The 22,141-nt window shown below is 39.7% G+C and overlaps 1 protein-coding gene across 6 annotated transcripts; it reads left to right on the forward strand.

Annotated features, from left to right (window-relative positions):
* The first annotated feature begins 745 nt into the window (after nt 1-745).
* Nucleotides 746-21,702, forward strand: prkacba (protein kinase, cAMP-dependent, catalytic, beta a). Of its 6 annotated transcripts, XM_063201731.1 has the most exons (12): nt 746-1,219; nt 1,778-3,524; nt 5,444-5,505; nt 6,549-6,677; nt 6,828-6,926; nt 7,748-7,830; nt 7,976-8,102; nt 8,494-8,589; nt 8,691-8,813; nt 9,353-9,517; nt 19,251-19,425; nt 19,870-21,702. In XM_063201731.1, exons 2-11 carry the CDS (start codon nt 3,344-3,346, stop codon nt 19,374-19,376), a joined length of 1,191 nt encoding a protein of 396 aa, XP_063057801.1. In that variant the 5' UTR covers nt 746-1,219; nt 1,778-3,343; the 3' UTR covers nt 19,377-19,425; nt 19,870-21,702. The 6 variants fall into 6 exon arrangements, with proteins under 6 accessions (XP_063057801.1, XP_063057800.1, XP_063057802.1 ...); XM_063201730.1 differs by having other exon boundaries at nt 19,251-21,702; XM_063201732.1 differs by lacking the exon at nt 1,778-3,524 and having other exon boundaries at nt 19,251-21,702.
* The last annotated feature ends 439 nt before the right edge of the window (nt 21,703-22,141 follow it).

Raw genomic sequence — 22,141 nt, forward strand, 5'->3', positions numbered from 1 at the left:
TGTTAGGGTGTCACAGTCACTATCAAACAGCTTCCTTGGCGGAGGTCTGCGCTCTCTGAGTGCATTTCTAGTTTTATGTGCTTGCATGCCAATCAGTCACTTGTCTAAAGCCAAGGGCTTTTAGCAGCTGATCAGGTGCTGTTCACACACACACACACACACACACACACACACACACACACACACACACACACACACACACACACACACACACACACACACACACACACACACAAGACAGTTAGAGGATGAATTTTTTTGGTAGTATTATGAGATGGTCAGGACCAGGCTAGAAGAACATTCCCTTTTTTTTTATTGTAAGAAAAGATTAGATACAAACATTGAGAAAGCGGGGTATCGTACACATATTAATAAATAGAGGGAAAAAAGCCATAAATAGCCATTAAGGCAATAGTTCTTTCAGCTTTTTTGCTGTTCAGTCCTTCAAGGGATTTAAAATAAAATTTCAGTTCTTTCTTGAAACAAACAAAAGAAGGGTTTCTTCCTCCCCATTTGCATTTGTGAATGTGGTATTTCCCCAAGACTATTAACAAATTCAAAATAAAAACATATGGTTCACATAGATCCTCTCTTTCAAATAAAATTAAAATATCTTTCATACTTAAAGAAACACTACACGACCATACCTCACAACACATAGAAGAACATTTCCCTTTGCATCTCCATTGACGGCCGTGACGTCAGACAGAATCGTCATGTCCGCTGTTGGCTCCGTAGATTTGTTTAGGAGCGAGCAAGCCTGAGCAAGGAGTATTTTAGACAGCTAACGGTAGCTCACTGTTTTCACTGTGTGGGACTAGCTAGCTACCCCACCACTGTCTGGTGGTAGCTAAGGTTAACTCTGTTATGGCATTCTGTCAGTGTATAAAATGTTAAGTGATGCCAGGGTCGAAGAGGTGTCTTCATCAATGAATCAATCACGAGCTACTGTTTTGTCCTGCGAGTTGGATCCACATAGTCGATTTTTTGGGTAGCTAGCTAGCCAGCTACCCGGCTAACATTTAATAAAGGTGGCTGGCTACTTGCAGCAATTGATTTTGGGTGGACTAGCGGGATACCTGAGGACAAGAAAATAAAGCTGATTCAAGAGCCACTCTTCTCTTCATTGAGCCCTCTGCTTCTTTGCCATCTGGTCGTCATAACTTGTGCAAAATGGGAAACGCCGCAACCGCCAAAAGAGGCAACGAACTAGAAAGCGGTGAGTTTTACTGGTGCTAGCAATGCCAAATGACTGACATCCAAATAATATGACCATATACAATGTGTGAGGTGGCCTTGTCGCTCTGCATTTACTCCATGTTAAATAGGGATATTATGGTTCAGTAAGCAAAACAGACAACCCCATATTGTGATGAAATTGTACATGTGCACGATGGACCAGGGTGCGTAAGGTTAACGTTATATGAGCCAACTAGATAGGTTGGTTTGCGGCTTATTGCTAGCCAGCTTTGTTGACCAGTAGCATGCTACATAGCTTTTATTTATTTATATTCGCTTGCTACACAGATGCTCTTTTAGGTTATTCTGGCTGACGTCACGTTTCCAGTGGGCCTGAATTCGGTCAGCTGTCTTCCCATTTCCAAAGCCACTTGACCCACGCTAAACCGATAGCAATGTTAACTCAGAAATAATGTGGCATTGCCTCCAACAAGGGGATGTTACTGGTTTGTTTCAAGGCCCTGTCTTTTTAACTCGTCTTTCTCCAAATATGATCTTCACTCACTCTTCCATTCCATGTTCCATCCAAATAAATTAGGCCTAGTAAACAGGTATGACTCTTTACAATGCAGTGTGTCATAGATGCAGCATGTTTTATTTACTCGCCTCCTGTGCTGGAAGCTATGTGTGAACTCGCATGACCTGAGGTAGCAATACTTGAAGGGCAGGAGACGAATTACTCTTCTACTTAAAATGCCAGCACTCTCTTGACAGTGATAACGTGTGTGTGTGTGTGTGCGTGTGTGTGTGTAATGTGACACGTGTCACATTACAATTGTAATGTGACACTTGTGTTTGTTTGGTGTTTTTGCATTACTTTAACTGTTACCATACTTCATAAGTCAACATTGCACATGATCTGTGTTGGCATTTGCCAAAATGGGCAAATCTACCATTTTCCCTTTTCACGGGTACAACTTTTGTCAAAATTATTATTATTATTAAGTGTTATCACAGTGGTGTAGTCTACGTAGAACTCAGGTATACGGAGTATACCCACATCAAAATTTCAGGGATTTCAGTATACCCACTTAAAATTGATTGGTCCATTATTTAGAAAAGCACAAATGTATACAGTATACCCACTTCAAAAAATGCTAAAATATACAGTTTACCCACCATAAAAAAGTAGACTACACCACTGTGTTAACACAACATGGATACCACCACAATGATATGCTTTGAAGTAATAACAGGCAATTGAGATGCATATAAAGTGTTGACGTTTTTAACACGTTGAGTTGATGGCAGGTTTTGTTGCATGAAACTGTCCTCGGTTGAGCAAATTATTTATTTAATCTGGTGATGCTCTAGTCACTGGCCTGATATATTTGGATTAAATACACAGCCAAATTAATCTAGCCATCTAGCGGGCAGACCCATGTTGATCCCTGGCTTAATGGTTCAGTTATAATCACTTTCCAAATGGTAATAAAATGTAACTGCACAGGTGGAGTTGCCAGCACAGTTTAGTGTCAAGTCAGATCAATTTGTTACAATACATGGATGTATTATTATTATTATTATTATTATTATTTCCACACAGAATGAGCATGTCATCAAGGCTCATTCTTCAGATTATTCTTCAGACCTATGAACAGCTGCCTTGTGAGAGAGAGAGAGAGAGAGAGATAGAGAGAGAGAGATTTTATTTTACTGCCTTGATATAGCCTTGTTCTTTTGGTTGTTGCAGTAACGTTTTAGTATTTGCATGTCTTCGTTTGTGCGTGTGCACTGCACGATGTGCACGTGTGTATATTGCAATAGTACTATTGGGTTGGGAAACTTGTTGGCTTTCTGTGTTAATCAGGCACCTATTTTGCATACAACTAATGTCTGTGTATCCAGTTCAGTGGAACGTTTCTTAACCCTCCCAATGAAAAAAAAATGAAATTTGAAAAAGCAAAAAAAAGCTGCGCAATCATAGTCCGGAAGCACAACCAACCACCCGTGTGCATGGTTTGAGTGTGATCTGCGGAGTCTGGCAAACAGGCCTACAGTAGACTTATACCAAAACAGGAAGTGCTTGTCTTGAAGATAGTCAGCTTGCCACTAGTGCTCTGCTCACTGAGTGGATGTGCTCCCATGAAGAAGGTTAGTCTCCATGGCTCAGGGAAAAGATCAGGGGGGCTTTGCCCAGTCAATGGGCACCAACACGGCTCTTCAGAAGTTAGACGTGTTAGCCAGTCGATTTTTTAAGTACCGGAAGGGGGGCCAAGAGCAAAAAGCCCAAGAACATGAAGGACATACTCTTTCAGAGTACACCACGATCTGGGATAGAACAAGTAAGCAAATGGGCATCTGTAGCATTGTTCAGTTTTGGGAGTTTTGTTGTTGCTTTTCAACTAGTTGTTCTTTTGCTTGGCTTTTGCTTTTAATCCATGTTCTATTTGCCTCATTGTGGTTCATTGAAAGGTGAGCTATTTTTGGTTTTGATAAAACAAGGCAACACAGAGAAGAGAAGAGAACAAAATTAGCAGCATTATGCCATATCCTTAGAAATGGAGGATATATTTACAACATAATTTGCATGACTGCTGCCCTGTGTGCCATCATTTCCTGTATTTTACATTTGAGCATTACATGGGGCTTATTTGTTCTTCTGTCTCCGCTTTCCTGTGTTAACGGAAATGGACATGAGTGGATATCTACAGTCTGTCTGTCATATGTTGGCTTGAAGCATCGCACTTGAAATGAGTTCCATCAAACATCCAATTGTGTCTACGTGCTGTGCGTCTTTGGTAACTTGCCTATTCGAGTCTCTTCAACAGTCACTGAAATGTCAGCCACAGTACAGGCTTGCTTTGTTCCGTGCATAACCTGTAGACTGAGAGACAGGAAGCGTGCAGTTGACCACATACACAGGCCTCCCCAAACACTTTCTGTACTTATTACTGTCTAGTTTTCACTGTGTGGGCGTAAGGCTTTCGTTTTCAGCTCCTATATTTAAGAAAGGATGAAGTTCATGTGAAAAAGGTCTCTGTTGGAAGTAATCTATCTCTGCACAATCTTAACCACATGTTTCTCTATAACTGCACTGTCTTCTTCTGCTGTTTCTTCTCTTTGTTTTTTTTTCCTAATGCAAACGCTTGGTGATCCTCAGAATTGTTTGGTATGCTTTTATTCTTCTGTGAGCTGTTTGAAATTGAAGCATGAGTTTGTATTGTTATTTTTAAAGGACAACATTGAAATTAACTTTTGAATATAATTGCATGGTGCACTCCCTTTTGAAGCATGTGTAATGAAAAAGTAGTATCTAAGTAACAAGAAGTAACCTCATAAAAGAATAAGAAACTGACTTAACATTTTTGAGTCAGAGTTGTGAGTACATTGATGGCTTTACATGTTTTACTTTAAGAGCATTCCAGCAAAGTTGGCCTCGTCTCTGCAGTCTGTTTCCCCTCCCATAAAATGTATGTCCTGTGCAATATTATCTCACTATGAGGATAATAATAACGTGTGTGTGTGTGTGTGAGAGAGAGAGTTTGAAGTGGTGTGGTGAGTCTTGTCGTGATATTACCTACCTGAGGTGCTAAATGTGGGATTTTTCCTTGGAAATAATTGGAAAATGGTACACTGGTATTAATGTCACATATGTGATTATGGAAGCAGTCATTTGACTGATCACAAATGAAGAATGTTTTTTATTACAACCCCCAGATCATTTTATTTTTATTTATGCTATGTTACATAGCCAAACAGCCTCATATCCCCACATCTAGCACCTTTTAAAAAACGCCACTAATATCTGTGTATGCACCGACTTGGGAAGGGACAGACCTGCAGAAACGCAAGTTTCTGAAATTAACTAATCTTAATAAAACCACAATCAATATCAAATTACGCTGCACATTTGTTGAGTGCTTGTAACGAAGTAACTGACTCCTATATGTTCATGTTGGGATTGGAACTGTTCTTGGGAAACCCCTATGCTGGAATGCTATTTCATTTATCAATCATACTCATCAATGCTACTTGTATTGGCATGCCTGGGTCTTGCAGTGTGCATTTCTCTTTGTCTGTGCTCGTGTCATTTGTCACCTATACAAGCAATGACTGGTGCCGACTATCTTCTTGTTTGTCTGTCAGAAATGACTCTTGACTGCTTGCATTTACCGCTGGTTTTCTTTTGAAAATTAAAGCTATAGTGGTTTTCCTCTATCTGTAAACGTAGCAACGTCACCTGCTGATTTTTTTCCTTTAGTGAAAGAGTTCTTAGCCAAAGCCAAAGAAGACTTTTTAAGGAAATGGGAATGTCCACCTCAGGTAAAATCATATACTACTAAAAAGAAAAAAAACAACAACAATATACTGTAACCCTTAAAACTACTGAGTGTTGACCAAACCATTACTATATCAATCTCATGTACATTCATGATCAAATTCCCCAAAGATATGTTTGTCTGCATTTTTACACATTTTACACAACAGTTTCTAAGCACGACCTAATGATTATAACCAAGCAGTAACAAAAGTAAAGTAGCATGTTTTAGTGTGTGAAAACTGTGTGCTCCCTTTGAGGAAGAATTGTGTGCAACGGCATTGCAGCAACACCTTTCCACTGTTTGCCCTACAAGAATGACACACCATGTACAATTTGAAATTTTATTTGTCCAAAATGTTGTGCTCTTGTTGAAATGAGTCTTTAAGTTTTGAGCATTGCATTGTTGACATCGGTCTCTTCCTACTTGACGCCAATCACTGAAAAAAGAGGAGCTCTTGTACCGTCATCGTTTTGTTTGGCAACTGAATACTGTCAGTTTATTGGTTGTCTGGTTGAATAGGCTGATTTTTTTTATTTATTTTTTTAGCTTTTTTTTCACACATCTGTCTTTTTAAGGGCACGTTTCTTTTTTGTGTAAATATACAGTAGTTTTACCTCAGGTATCAAAGTTCTGGATTGTTTGTCTCTTATGTGTAAACCGTTAACTACATCAGAAATTCATTAGCTCCAGGGCAGAATTCATGCCAAGACATTCTGCATATTCATTACATAAGAAGAGTTAAAAAAAAAATATATATATATATATATATATATATGGGTTTTTGTTGGATTGTTTGTTTTTTAGAGTGCTGTAACAGTTTGTCTTTTAGCAGCCCTGATGGTTGTAGAACTGTTTTGAAAAGCTGAAGTTGCATATCTTGAGCCTTATCAGACATGAATACGCCTGACCACTTTCTGATAACTCTGCCGTGTGTGGCGTGCAGTATCCTCTGGTTTGCAGACACACACCCACATGCGTTTGATTTTGTCTATCGCCTTTGACTTGTGTGAAGCCTGAAGTTTGCCTCTTCATTCTCTCCTCTAGAGCACAACACGACTTGATGACTTCGACAGATTGAAAACTCTTGGCACAGGCTCGTTCGGACGTGTGATGTTGGTGAAGCACCGTGCAACAGACAAGTACTATGCAATGAAGATCCTGGACAAACAGAAAGTGAGTCCATTGGATTTTGTTGAATGCACCAGCTTCTAGAATTGTCTTCTAACTGAATGTGCACACCCGAAATGTGACGTTTTGTATGTCATTTTTTGCAAACGCACTGCCATCACTAAATTAAAAAATGTAATTAATGTGCTCCAAAAGGTGGTGAAGTTGAAACAGATAGAGCACACCCTAAATGAAAAGAAAATACTTCAAGCTGTGTCCTTCCCATTTCTTGTGAGGCTGGAGTATGCTTTCAAGGTAAGATTTCAACGATGCATTACTTTGTTCTCAACGTTTACTCACCAGTTTAATTCTAACTTACCAGAAATAAAACCCCATTCATTTTCAATGGGGTTTCATTCTGGTGATTTAGAATTAAACTGGTGAAATAGCGCCAAAACGTGGCATGGAAATCTACAGGGTATATTGAAGAGTGAAGTGTGGGTCACCAGGTCAACAAACAAGAACAGCTGACAGCAAAGCATCAAGGTTATCTGGGCTTCCATAACTCCAATGCACTGTTTCTGCCATTGACTTCAATGTTAAACACATCATGGCAGTTATTAAGACAGAGAGAGTCCTAACCCAGTATTGAACATTGTATGTTATGTAGAAAGTGGCAAAATTCAACTGATTTGATGTGACCTGAATTTTGCTGAAGAAAATTGATTGTGTTTTTAGTACAATATTCTAATGTTGCGAATTCACCAATGCATGGTTTTTTTTAGCTGGAAGGCCAAAATATGTAAAAACAAACAATTGAATGATTGGAATAGTTAAAAAACTGGGCCATGAATCTATAATACATGACCGTTTAACATTATTGATGGAATTATAAATAAACTTTTTCACACTTTTCTAATTAAGTGGCCTGGAGCTGTATATCGCCCACCCCTACTACAATCCAAATACAGATTTGTTATGTGAAGTACTCATGAAGATTCACTAATGTAATGTCTTAGCCTTGCCCTATTTTAAAAACGTAATATCTTTATTATGCATCATTATAATACATTTTAATATCTTCAAAATTATTTTATGAAGAAAGTGTGTAAGTGTTATGTTTCCTCCACTTTTAGGACAACTCCAATTTATACATGGTTATGGAGTATGTTCCCGGCGGAGAAATGTTTTCACACTTGAGACGAATTGGGAGATTCAGGTACAGTCCGCTGATCACCTCAGTAACTTCATTAATCGTCTGTGTGCAGATATTTACTGCTTCTTTGCATCCCGCTTCACTCGTGAAGTATCCTGGTCCGTATAGATCCCTAACTTTTTTTTCTTGTTCCCTGTGTGTGCCACAGCGAACACCATGCCAGGTTTTATGCAGCACAGATAGTACTCACCTTCGAGTACCTCCACTCCTTAGACCTCATCTACAGAGACCTGAAACCTGAGAACCTTCTTATAGACCAACAAGGATACATTCAGGTTGGTCGTCCATCCCAATACCTTTTCCCATGTTACGGGCTTTTGTCTGGTCAATTAAGTTTCATGTTTTCAGACTACTCTTCACGGAATGACAAGTTACCCTATGTTTTACTGTTTTTAACATAAAATGCTGACCAACATGTGTTTCATTCTATGTACTGTATGTGCTACCATCAAACATTGGCTGTGCCTCCATGATATTGTGTGGAGTCAAAATGTGAAAAGAAAGCCCATATAATCTCTCATTTGTGACTATGCATGTCTGTAGAACACATCCATTTGCTACAGACTACAGTAAATGTACTTTCAGAAATGTTCTGAGCCTAATAGGGTAATTACCTATGGTGATGATTTCCTTTTTAGTGATGATTTCCCTTTTTTTGTCTTTTAGGTCACAGACTTTGGCTTTGCCAAAAGAGTAAAAGGTAGAACATGGACTCTGTGTGGAACTCCTGAGTACTTAGCCCCAGAAATAATCCTTAGCAAGGTAGATGTCTTGTCATTACTAGTCATAGTACAAATATATACAAAAATGGGTTTGATATGTTTAAGGATTTATGTATTAATAATCCCTTTGTTGTTTAACAGGGCTACAATAAAGCTGTGGATTGGTGGGCACTGGGCGTTCTGATCTACGAGATGGCAGCGGGGTACCCACCCTTCTTTGCAGACCAGCCGATTCAGATTTACGAGAAAATAGTCTCTGGCAAGGTATTGTGAGTTTCTGTGAGCGATAACTTGACATATTCACCCCGATTTTGTTGACTGATCCTCAAGCTATGTTGTAACAATACCCTCAAAAACGGATTGGAGCACTCACTTGAGTTTGTTTACAGTAGGGCTAGGCGATATGGGAAAAAACCTACAGTATATCATGATATGGATTACTTTATATCACGATAACGATATATATCACGATATACCACAATTACGTACGCTTTCAGTTATTCTCTTATTTTCTCTATTTGGTCCTGTCGCAAAATCACATTTCTTTAAAATGAATCTTTTTATTCTAGTTTGTACAGTTACATGAACTTAGACCATGTATAGTGGCAACATGAAATGTAATTAAATTATATTAAATTGTATAAAATTGATCAAATTAGTTTATCACGATAGAGGAGAAGGGGCACGATATACACTTTTCTATCACTATAACGATATATATTGCCCAGCTCTAGTTTACAGTATCAAACACTTTGCCCACATTCAGTGAAGCTGATTGTATTCCCTGTCTCTTGTCACCTCAGGTACGATTTCCATCCCACTTCAGTTCAGACCTGAAGGACTTGCTTAGGAACCTGCTCCAGGTAGACCTAACAAAGCGCTTTGGGAACCTGAAAAATGGAGTTAACGACATCAAGAATCACAAGTGGTTTTCAACAACTGACTGGATTGCCATCTACGAGAGGAAGGTGTGTGTCATATTAATCTTTATACTACTCTACCAAAGCACCATAGGAAGAGTTGAAGAAATGTTTTTGCATTTTGCCTTCATCTTAATGTAAACTGCAGTATACAGTACTACTCACACATGGTAATTCTGTGTGATTTGGAGCCCTCCGGGACAAATTAGGTTGCGTGATCTCCACAAAACATCATACAACGAGAGTCGGCAAGGCATTGATTTGCCGGGGCTTAATCAGTTATTTTTTAATATGTCTATTGTGATACAATAGTGATACAGTAGTGAAGTTGCAGTCCCATTTCAAAGTTTGAAAAATTCCGGCTTTCAAACACAGTAACAATATAATATAATATAAACTGAGACACATGTGACGTCGTGACGAGAGTTACTACATTGGTTTGCAGGCGCTAAATCAGTAAAAAAAAAATTACATGTCATGACGTCTCTTGTGGGTCTCAGTTAACATTAACATCATATTTTGTTTGTAAGTCCAGCTGTTTTAAACTTTGAAATGGGACTGCAATTAGTCGGGGACCCAAAGTCCCAAAATTGGGTTGGACCTGACACGGCGCGTTATACTTTTTATTTGTGATTTTTATGATAGTTCTATCCCTTAGGACAAATAATTGGAGGGTCTGCTCGGTCGGAAATATCGCGAAAAAAAGTTGTGCCTATTTTAATGCATGTACCCTTCATTTTTCGAGATAAATTTCTGAAAAATGAAAAGTAACCTGAAATCCTTGGTGGCTTGGGTAAGCTGTCAAAAAAGGCTTTCCTAGTGCACAGGACACAACTACTGACTATATTAAATTAAGAAAATATTGTTAAACCACATTTGAACATGATTTTGTCTCAATTTTATGTCATAAAAATAGGCGTTTTTTCCCTTTTTTGATATATTTTGGACTTTTCTTCATCTGCAATCAGGTTTTTTGTCAAGGTTTGACACCAAACAATATGCCATTCTTTTTATTAAGCACTATACTGATTCCACAGCAAAAACTATAAAAAATACAACCAAAATCGATGGATCTGTGTGACTTCAACTCTAGTTTGTGATCAATAGGCCCAGAAACTCGATCAATAGGCCCAGAAACTCAATAGAATTTCCGGCTACAATCAAAATGCTGAAAAGCACACTGAATACTTCACAATATGCCATACATCCTCACACACACACACACACACACACACACACACACACACACACACACACACACACACACACACACACACACACACACACACACACACACACACACACACACACACAGTAATCTGGGGATCATACAATGATTTGCACCCCCCACAACGTACATATGTAGGCCTACTATGTACAGTACCGTACACATCACCTGTATATACTTTACATACTTTGTGGATTTGACAGTGATCTATTTTCACAGAAGGGGGAGATGGCAGATGTTAACAACTACCATTGAACACCTAGCGTACCTTCTGCCATCTGCAGGGCACAGTAACCAAGAGGAAAGCCTAGAGACTACTCTCAAAATTGTGAAAAATACATTGTGTGGAGTACACATTTTTTTAATCCTGAATGAAATTCAGGTATTGAGCAGCATACATAAATAGATATGAAAAACACAATACATATTATTGCACAACATATTTAACATATAACACACATTTAACTATAAGTCAGTTCACACAACCACACACATAATGTAATACACATCATATACGCAGCGCACATACAGCAGTATGTCATGGAGATGAGGTTCTAGTGATAAAATGTCCATTCATTACCAGAAATAGCTCACTTCTGGCTTGAAAGTTGTGGGTCCTCATCTTCCAGTCTTGGTATATGAGAAGGTGGTGTTACCATAAGAATATGTAGGCCTATCATATTCAAGCAGGCACAAATGCATATGGTGCATACTATGAGGTCACACTCAATCTGCAATATCTGGACTGTTTCCATCCAGTGTTGCTTTAAGTTTTCACCAAGGTATTGTGTGATGGTAGAATTTGAACACTGTATTAAGCCTTCTCCAACCAACCTCAAGATTCTGAATGAGATTGAGATCTAAACTCTAATACCAATTATGTTCCCTGAACCAATAGGTGCAACAACTCGTTTTAACTTTAAAACTTCTTTAAACAAAAGACCATATAATGTCATGTAAAATATGCTAGTCTGTTTGAGGGGTTCAAAATAATCGCTGAAATATTTGGTGACAGGTCTAATTTCCTGTTTCCTGTCTAAGAATGAGGAAAGCTGAATCAATATGTAATTCTATATATTTTTTTTAAATACAGGCATATTCATCAGGCTCACACTTTAATGTGACATCATTGGTACACATGGATTGTCCACCACAAAGTCTAGACCTCAACCTCACTGAGAATCTTTGGGATATCCTGGACAAGGCGTGGCATAGTGCCCAGACTCTACCATCATCCATATAAGATCTTGTATTGGTGAAAACTTGGTGAAAGTAAGTCCAGACTTTGTAGAAGTTTATTAAGACAATACAACACCAAATTTGTATCACAATCAAAGAAAAGGGCAGTCATACAACATGTGTGTGAGACCTTTTTGATGCTGATGTTTTAGGCCACACTGTGTAGAACCCTCTCTTATAGAGTGGAGGGGTGGTTCTCCTAAAGTTATCCACCTGTCGCCTGTACTCCCCCTCCAGCCCACCTTTGATCCACCTCACAATTGCAGTGTCATTATGGAAACTTGCATGTGGTAGATATAAGTGCTGTAGCAAAAGTAGGTATAGGATGAACAATACCAAGGAGAACACCATTCTTTGTGGCACTCCAGTGCTGCTGACCACAATTCTGTATCCACCATCTGCAGAAGTGTGTCTCTAAGCAAGAGTGGCTGGATGTTGGAGGCACTACTGGAGAAGTCAAAGAACATTATTCTCACAACACTGTCTCCTTTGTCCAAGTGAGAATGTGCCCTATGCAGTAGTTACAGGATAACACCCACACCTCCCACATTCTCCTGGTAAACTAACTATATGGAATCCAATGCATGGCGAACCTGGGTTTTCTTTTTGTAGAGCAGCAGTACTCAGTCAGATGTCTTCATTATGTGAGCAGCTGGTCTGTAATCATTGGGGTGTGGCTTTTTGGGGACTGGTATGAGGGATGAGGTCTTCTACTGTAGGTACAATCTATAGGCGCCTCACCCATTTATACACTCTTGTTGACAATGTATTGCTGTGGCTCAGCTACCTCTTTTGCACATGTTTTAAATATTACAGGCTTGAGGCCCAAAATAAACAGTACATCAATATGTACTGTAAAATACACAGTACATCAATATTTCACTACAGCACACTTCATATACAGTACATACATATAAACAGGGAAGGCACTTAAACCAGTGTTCCCAGTGTGCATAGACATGTCCCTCTTTGACCTGGATCAACAAATTGTGCTATCAGTTTGAAATAAGTTAACTTATGTAACTTTTGTAGTGCAGGGATGGAATAGCCAGCATAATGGCTTGGAAATATCACACTCTTCCCTGCTCATGTTGGCATCAGCCTCCAGTGTATCATTCAGGATGCAACACAGATATGTTGTGGTATTTGCTACCTAGCTGTTAGATAGATGGCAAGGAGGGAACTGTGTTACATTATCACACTCTTCCTATTAATATTATTAATGTCAGACTACCCCATAATCATAACAAATATAAAGGAGCTGTTGGAACCAACTGTTAATTGGAGATAGAATGGTATGGTTGGCTGCATATAACAAGTGATTAATCATCACCAACTATAGGCCTACTACCTGTTTGTTACCTAGACAGGTAATCGATAAGCATTAAATAAGGAGATAAAATTCCCCTCTGTCGTACCCTGTTGCTGACATTAAAACGTGTAGATAGGATGTTCGCCCATTTAACATGCACATGTTGGTTAGAGTACCAGTAGGCTAAACGTTTTACCAAACTACTGGGAACTCCTCCATGCAGAGGTTGAGAGTCACTATTGAAATTATCTCCTACGTTTTCACTGTACTGCAGAACAGAACATTCAGTGGACTCAAAGCAGTATCTCAGCGCTTCTTCTGCTTCTGGTGTCCACATCCTCACAGTGCGTGTGGTAGTAGATAATACTAATTTCTGGTAGAAGAGACATTGAGATTCAGGTAGAAGGTACATAGTTGGGCCTTGCTGACCACTGAGCCTATGTGAATACTCCAGGACAGGTCTTCAGCTGCAGTGTCCTCCAGGGATTTAAAGATGTTGACCGTCTCCACCACCTACAAGTCACCACTACATGGGTTTGTGATTGTTTTTGTGAAAGTCCACAATGATTCCCTTGTTGTTTTTAGACTCCAGGACGAAGCTATTGCTTTTACACCATGACGGCAGATGTTCTGTCTTGTTCCTGTAGTCTGTCTTGTCTTCATTCATAATTAGTGTGACATTATGTTAGCGAATGAGGAGAAAGAGGCAGTTATGGGTGAATAGGGTGTAGAGTAGAGGGCTTAGCTAACACCCTTGCAGTGTGCTGGTGTTGATAGCAAGAGGGAGCAGTTAGAGAGGAAATCCACAGTACATGATGGTTGGTCAGGCTCAGATAGTGGGGTTTAGAACAAAGACTCTGAGGCTGGATGGTGCTGAAGGTTGAACTGTAATTCAAAATTGTGCATATGTGTTCCTCAGCTTCATGTTCTCCAGTAGTATGAAGCATGCAGGTGATGATGTCCTGTGTAGAGCAGTTTGCCCTGTATGCAAACTGAAATGGGTTATGTTAATCCTGAAAATATTGGCTTTCCAGAGAGTTACCATACTGCAGAGTGGCAGGTCTGTTAGGTGTTTAATGGTAGTTGTGTAGGCCTGCCTTTCCCCCTTCTGTGTAAGTAGCTCACTGCGTCACATCCAGGAAGTAGGCCTATGTATGTGTGGGGTATATTCAGGTGTGCAGGGTGTCACCTGGGGTGAACATGATTGAAGGATCCCCAGATTGTGTGGGTGGGTGTGTGTGTGAGTGGGTGTGTGGGTGGGTGGGTATGTCATATTGCTCAGTATTCAGCATGCCTTTCAGCATTTTAATTGTAACCTGAAATTCTATTGACTTTCTGGGCCTGTTGATCACCAACTAGAGTTCAAGTCCCCACAGATCCATTGATTTTGGTTGTATTTTCATATTTTTTGCTGTGGTATCACTATACTGCGTACTGAAAAGAATGGCATATTGTCTGATGTCAAACCTTGGAGAAAAACGTGATTGCCAGAGAAGAAAAGTTGAAAATATAGCAAAAAAGTGAAAAAACGCCTAATTTTATGACATGAAATTGAGCCAAAATCATGTTCAAATGTGGTTTAACAATATTTTCTTTATTGAATATAGTCAGTAGGTGTGTCCTGTGCACCAGGCAAGCCTTTTTGGACAGCTTAACCAAACCACCAAGGATTTCAGGTCATTTTTCATTTTTCAGAAATTTCTCTCGAAAAATGAAGGGTACATACATTAAAAATAGACACTAATTTTTTTCGCGGTATTTCCGACCAAGCAGACCCTCTAATTATTTTTCCTAAGGGATAGAACTATCAAAAAAAATTACAAATAAAAAGTAAAATGCGCCGTGTCAGGTTCCTCCCATTTTAAAGCACTTTTGAGGGTTTGGGTCCCTGACTAAATGGCTCTAAATGCTTTTACAGAAATTTGTAGACATTGATTTTTTGTAAATATCTTCCCAAATAATTTAAATGGTTTTGTAATTCATATGTCGTTGTTATGATGTACAATTAGTTCAAGTGAAATCCAGGTGTCACTTTAACACATTGAGTACCGACGACGTAATAATGCGTTTTTCACGCCCATGCGTTGTATACCAAAACGTAAAAATACGTTTTTGCATTTAAATATCATATTTTGAATCTACACCCTTCAATGGACAATATATGTGATTTTGGTAGCTCTGTGATGGACATAAATGACAACATTTGCAGTCCAAAGTTGTTTGATTGTTATGATGTTTGAGTGTTATGATTTGGATATTTTAATTTAACTTACCAAGATGTCTGGATGCCAACCCATGTCGCCTATCGCGCTGCCTGCATTGATTTCCCTAGTACGGTCACTGTAGCATGTGTTGTCTCTGACTTCACGCAATAGGTAAACACCATTGTATAGTGCCTGGAGTATCTTGAACTTTCTGGACTTGCTAGACCTTTACCAGATCCTTGGATCCAAATGGCACCCGATATGTGATTGCAGTAATGCGCTCCGATTTGGACGTTTGATCGCCAAAAAGATAAGTTTCTGTGTCTTCCTGTATGTGAGAAGCCAGAAGCTAGCATGGCTACATATCATGATTCCCTGATTGTCGCTCCCAACGCAGGACGCTCCCCTGTCGGCTCGCTCCCACTAGCCAGACTATCGATCAGGGTGGGACTACACGTCCGGGAGTGATAGAAACACCTGGGACTACACGTCCGGGAGCGATCTCAGTTGGGAGTGTCCATCTGCCACCGCATATGATTCGGATCGGATGGGCTAGGCTACATCTAAGCATCATATCATTTGGATTTGTTGTCAATGTTGGGCTATTATTTCGGGAGTCATCGGGAGCTATTTTAGCAAATGTCTCACCCTCTGCATGTGTGCAAAGAGTTTGTGTTCAGTCCACGTGAAAAACGGGGATTTCAAAGGGCATCGATTGCTGGTGTCGTAGTGTGACAGAGCAGGGGGTGTGCTGCCGTATTCGTGAATCGTGCTATGTTGTTGTTTCCCTAGTAGCCCACGATCGGTAGCGTGTATTGTGTCTGACTTCACGCAATAGGTAAACACAGAGACCATTGTATATCGTGCCAGGAGTATCTTGAACTTTCTGGGCTTGCTACCTAGACCTTTACCAGCTCCTTGGATCAAAATGGCACCCGAATTGTAATTGGAGTAATGCGCTCCGATTTAGAAGTTTGATCGCCAACCAGATAAGTTTATTTGATTATTCACCCCTATGTTGAACTGTCTTCCTGTATGTGAAAAGCCAGAAGCTAGCATAGATGGCTACATATGGATCGGATGGGCTACATCTAAGCATCATATCATTGGGATTTGTTGTCAATGTTGGGCTATTATTTCGGGAGTCATCGGGAACTATTTTAGCAAATGTCCGACCTTCTGCATGTGTGCAAAGAGCTTGTGTTCAGTCTGTGTGAAAAACGTGGATTTCGAAGGGCATTGATTGCCAGTGTCGTAGTGGTTTAGAGCAGGAGGCGTGTCTTGACGTGCAGGAAGATGTGTGTCAGAGCTAACCTTGCACCAAATTGTGATTAAAACCAACTCATCCCCTTTCAAACTCGTCACATTCTGAAGAAGCGCACCCTTCACAAAAACCTCAATATCTCCGATTGTAGCTGAATTCCATGGATACCCACTTCGGTTTAGCGTGGGTTTACTCGGCAATAAAAGCTCGTAGAGACACACAGTTTTCACCTACTAAGAGGGCAGCGTCTCCACTTTCAAACGAGTCATAACATATTTCAGTGGCCCTATCACATAATAAGCTGTGAGTCTACAAAAAAACGTAAAAAAGGGCTTAGAACGCTGGTATTCTACGACATAATTCCGTGAGCACCGCCGGTATTCAATGTGTTAAAAGTCCAGTGTGTGACATTTTTACAAACTTGAAGCTTGGGCCTGTCCATATTTTCTTTGATGCTGTAGAAAATGTTACTACTAGCAGACTATCTCTGAATTTTCAGTGAACCTTGACTAAGGAAATACCAGAGTCCATGCATTGTGTTTAATGGGATGATTTGAGTGAGCCAGTATAAGTGGGATTTCGGGTTCTCACTACACATACTGTATGTTGCAAAGCTTTGCAATGTAGATTCGTATTACATTACATTACAATTGGCTGACATTTTTATCCAAAGCGACTTACAGGGTATTGGTTACAGTCCCTGGAGCAATTTGGATTAGATGCCTTGCTCAAGGGCACTTCAGCCATGGATAGATGCGGTATGGGTGGGATTCGAACCTGCAATCCTTTGATCTTAAGAGTTAAGACCAACCTTCTAACCCAGCCAAACTTCTCAAACTTCAGAACACGGAGGCCCACTTTGAAATGTGAAAAAATGTTGGGGCCCACCAAACCATATAGCCCAATATAATATAATATGATATAATCCAATATAATATAATATGATATAATATAATATAATATAATATAATATAATATTGTTATGGTGAAAGGAAGTTGTGGCCACTGAGGGGCATTGGTAAGACTGTACACTTGACTCACTGACAGTGAGCTAAATACTAGATGCTCCATTAATAAAGGCCTAATATTTAGGGGGAAATAGCAACTGTAGCAGGTCAAAACGACAATGTTTCCCCCTCACCATCGACTAAAATATGATTTCAAATATACATTTTACACATACATCAACACCAAGCATGAAAATAACCTACAACACGATGGCAGATAGAAACACTTTACCTCGCGGGTAAACTCGCGCAAAATTAATTTGCGGTAGACAATTACCTCCGCGATTGAAATGACACAATGTTTTAACATAAATCCTGCCTAAGAGTACATAAGAATACCAAATAAGAAAGTGTACTCGCGTTTCTGGACGCACACTAGACATAAGATAACTAAACAACATGTGATGATTATCTAAACATGCGAGTAGGCTAAATATTATTTTCCTCTCGACCTCTCGAGTCGCGGCCCACCTGCGGTACTGCCGCGGACCATAGTTTGAGAATCACTGCTCTAACCAATTAGGCCAATACTCCCCCCAAATATGTCTATGGCCACAAACATTGCACTTAGCTAACGCTTTTATCTTAAGCGACTTAGAGTCATATTAAGTATAGGGTGTTGGTTACAGTCCCTGGAGCAGTGACGGGTTAGGTGCCTTGATAAAGGACACTCAGCGAGGAAGTGGGAGTGGAAGGGTGGGATTCGAACCTGCAATCATCTGATCGAAAGCCCATCGAACCATTAGGCCACGGCCACCCCCTTTGTTGCTTTGAAGCTAGATAGACACAAGGTTAAGCCCACCTCCAATTAACTGGTTAGTACATGAGACTGGCCACACTCCTTTGAGCTTTGTTGTTGCTATAGCCATGCTGCTAATTACCAAACTTGGCATTTTTTATGAATATGTACGTCCACCATCAAAATAAAATGTTCCTGCTGGCTTTAAATTTTAGATTACTACCAAAAAAAACTATCAAATATGGTTTACTACTTACTACCATATCTCTTAGCTTTTGCTCAATATGACACAGCAGCTATGGATATCAGATTGTTAGTTCTCACCCCTGTCAAGTTCGAAAATTGGATTGCAAATCTTTCACATTGGACTTTCTCAAAAAATCATCTAACATCATGGGAGACGCTTCAGTTTCATACTATCTTCTCGCCGAGCAAGCCAGCCTAAATGTGAGATTAAATGTGAATATTTAGTCTGGCCCCGATCAATGAGACATCGGAAGATTGTTGATGGGAACAACCTGGTTTTTTTTTTTCAAACTGTGCCTGTGCCTATTGGCCAACGTTTTGTCGTCACTCCCTCAAAAACCCGTCCGCTTTGCATCCAAAGATTCAAAACGAATCAAAACAAATCTGCTGCATTGTGATTGGCCAGCCAGTTTCTGGGCTTGGGGCATTGTCCGAGTCTAGACCCAGTCGCAGGCAGAAATAATTTGGCTGCTGGCGAGTGGGGTTAGTTTACCAGGCTAACACTCCTCTCCATGTTTCTGCCATTTTATCTCTGACATCAGGTGGAAGCGCCTATCATACCAAAGTGCCGGGGCCCAGGGGACACCAGTAACTTTGACGACTATGAAGAGGAGGACATTCGTATCTCAGATACTGAGAAGTGTGCTAAGGAATTCCTTGAATTTTAATTAATTTAAGATTTGAGCAGGACTCCATTGGAAATTCGTACAGTTTGAGGTATTTTGAGTTTGTCCTTATTTTTTGTTTTTGTTTTGTTTTTTGTTTTATGTTGTTTTTTTATGTCAAGAAGAAGTTGAGAACATCCTGTGTTCAAATGTATGCCTACTTCTTTTCTCCATTCCATAAGGCTGAATGAGATCCTTAATGCCAAGATCTTTGTGCGGATTTTGCACAGCCTAAAACCCAGGCATAATGTGGGGAAGCTGACCTTGCTGCAACAAAAACCTTGTCTTTTTTTATAGTTTTTTGTTTGTTTGTTTGTTTGTTTGTTTTTCTGTTCATAGCCATACTCTAGTATAAGTAATATTATCCACCTCCGCAAAGAAGAAAATGAGTATGTGAAAGAGTTCACACTGTATCTATGAACCACTCAGATTAGATGATGCAACAATGGCTTTCTGTTAACACTGTTTTCTTTTCTTTCTTTTTTTTCATTCACAGAATGGTGTTGCACATTCATTTTGGTCACTTGGTTTTTAACCTCACTTGCCTGTTACATGTTTTCTACTATTACAGCTAAATGGCTTTTTTTCCTGTTTGCACTTGTTGTAGGACCATCTTATGTCGTCTTTGCTATCATTTTTGCACTTTACGTTTGTGTGTATGTGTGTCGGTTTGCTGTTGCAGAAGTGTAAATGACGAGAAGCATCCAGAGTTATACAGCATCACAATACAGTACTTGAGCCATTCTTGAGTCATATGTTAAAGGGCATTTCAGAGGTACGATTTATGATTTATGAGATAAAATATATTATTTAAAAGCTATAATTAATCATGATTTCCTTAACTTATCCCATTTTTATCTATTTTTAAGCTTAAAACATTTTATTTTGTTGATTTTGTCATTCTGTTACTACTTTGAGAAGGTTCAATGCACATTTGAAACAATCACGATGAGCTAAGGAAGACCAACACTGAGCATATGTACAATACAGAAACATTTGAGATAATATATTGTATTATTTTTTTCCCTCACTTCAAAGCGCTGTGTCTTTGTCTGTGGTGTGAGTATAAAAAAAAATACCATGTGTAGATAATGACCAAAAGTGAACAGTAATAGTAATACACTTGAATGAAGAACACAGTCACAGACTGCTTGTTTGATTTTAGCCATGTCCTGATGTTTTTGCTTCTTCAAGCACTGTACAGAAACATACACCTCTACATCACAAACGTCCTCCTGCCCCTTCTTCAGACCAGAACCGTGTCAGTGAGTTTGATCCCTTTCATCCCCATGTGTTTCCACCTGACATCCATAGTGGCATTGTTCAGAGCAGGCATAGTCATCATTAGCCATCTCTCCCTGAAATGCAAAAGTGACGTTTATTTTGACAGGAATGTCAAGACATCACAAATTTCATCTTTTTTTCTCCAAAGATGTTTGGGGGCCTGCTAAAATATGTATGTTCAATATGTGGTAGAGCAGATAATGCTAAGGCACATGCACACCTGCCCTGTTCATTTTTTCCCTGATGTGACATTTTGTATACGTAAAGGAAATTGAGGGCAAGATGCCTCACGGGGAGTTTCATTCTGTTGGTGTTCATTCATATTTTTTGTATTTAAAAAAAATGTTTATTCATATCGGGTCAATGTACATTTTTGCCGTTTCAGTGTATTTATTTTCACCACCATGAAGTCATTGAACTTGCACCATTCAAAGATCAGTTCGTTCAGAAATGCAATGTTTCAATGTCATTTACAATGCCGACAGTCCATTCCTTTTTTTTTCCAATAATTGAGGGGGGAGCCTTCCTGCAAATGTATTTAATTTTACAAAATGGTCTGTTTGAGACCACCATTCAGTAGTCATAGATTGTAACCCTGCAGTGTCCTAGTGAGTGAGTGAATGAGTGGGTGCATCCTGAGATGTCTGAGGTACTGTGTGTGGTCCAGGGGTGATTCTAGACCAAAATTACCAGGGGGGCCAAGGTGGGGCTATTATTTTTTCAGGGGGCACATAAATTGGCAAAAGAGATACATTTTTCATGTTATGAATATAATAAATACAAAAATGTATATCATGCCACGGTCATTGGCTGTCCAGCACAGGGGCCACAACAGGAGCCAGGATAAAATCTACAGGGGCCCTGGCCCACCCTGTTCCCTGTCTAGAATCGCCCATGGTGTGGTGGTCATTGAAGAAGTGGGGTGTGTCAGCAGGCATGTTATAATGACGAAGAAGGCCTTGCCCAGGCCACTGAAAGGTTGCAATGGGATTGTAAACTGACACAAAAAGGGGGAGGGATATGGCTGGTTTAAATTGAAGTCCAGTGCAGTGTATTCCATTGTTTTGTGACTAACAGATATGTGTTTTTGGAATAAGCAATGTCATTTGCTGTGTGTGTGTGTGTGTGTGTGTGTGTGTGTGTGTGTGTGTGTGTGTGTGTGTGTGTGTGTGTGTGTGTGTGTGTGTGTGTGTGTGTGTGTGTGTGTGTGTGTGTGTGTGTGTGTGTGTTGCCATGGCTTGTCACCTGTCACGTACGTACTGTAAACCCACACCTTAATTTCTCATAGGTCTTCATGGTTGCTCCTGTGCATTTTTCCCAATAAAAACACATGTCAAAACCACTCTAATGCACTTTTTTTTCCCTTCACCACTTGAAATTACCTACTGCATGCTGTCCAGTGTGACGTTATGCCATCCACTGTTTTGAATGAATGAATGATTTTATTTGACATTCTCAGTTGGCTGCATAAAAATGATCCTTAA

Source organism: Engraulis encrasicolus, chromosome 6 (assembly GCF_034702125.1).
Source record: "Engraulis encrasicolus isolate BLACKSEA-1 chromosome 6, IST_EnEncr_1.0, whole genome shotgun sequence".
Lineage (NCBI taxonomy): Eukaryota > Metazoa > Chordata > Actinopteri > Clupeiformes > Engraulidae > Engraulis > Engraulis encrasicolus.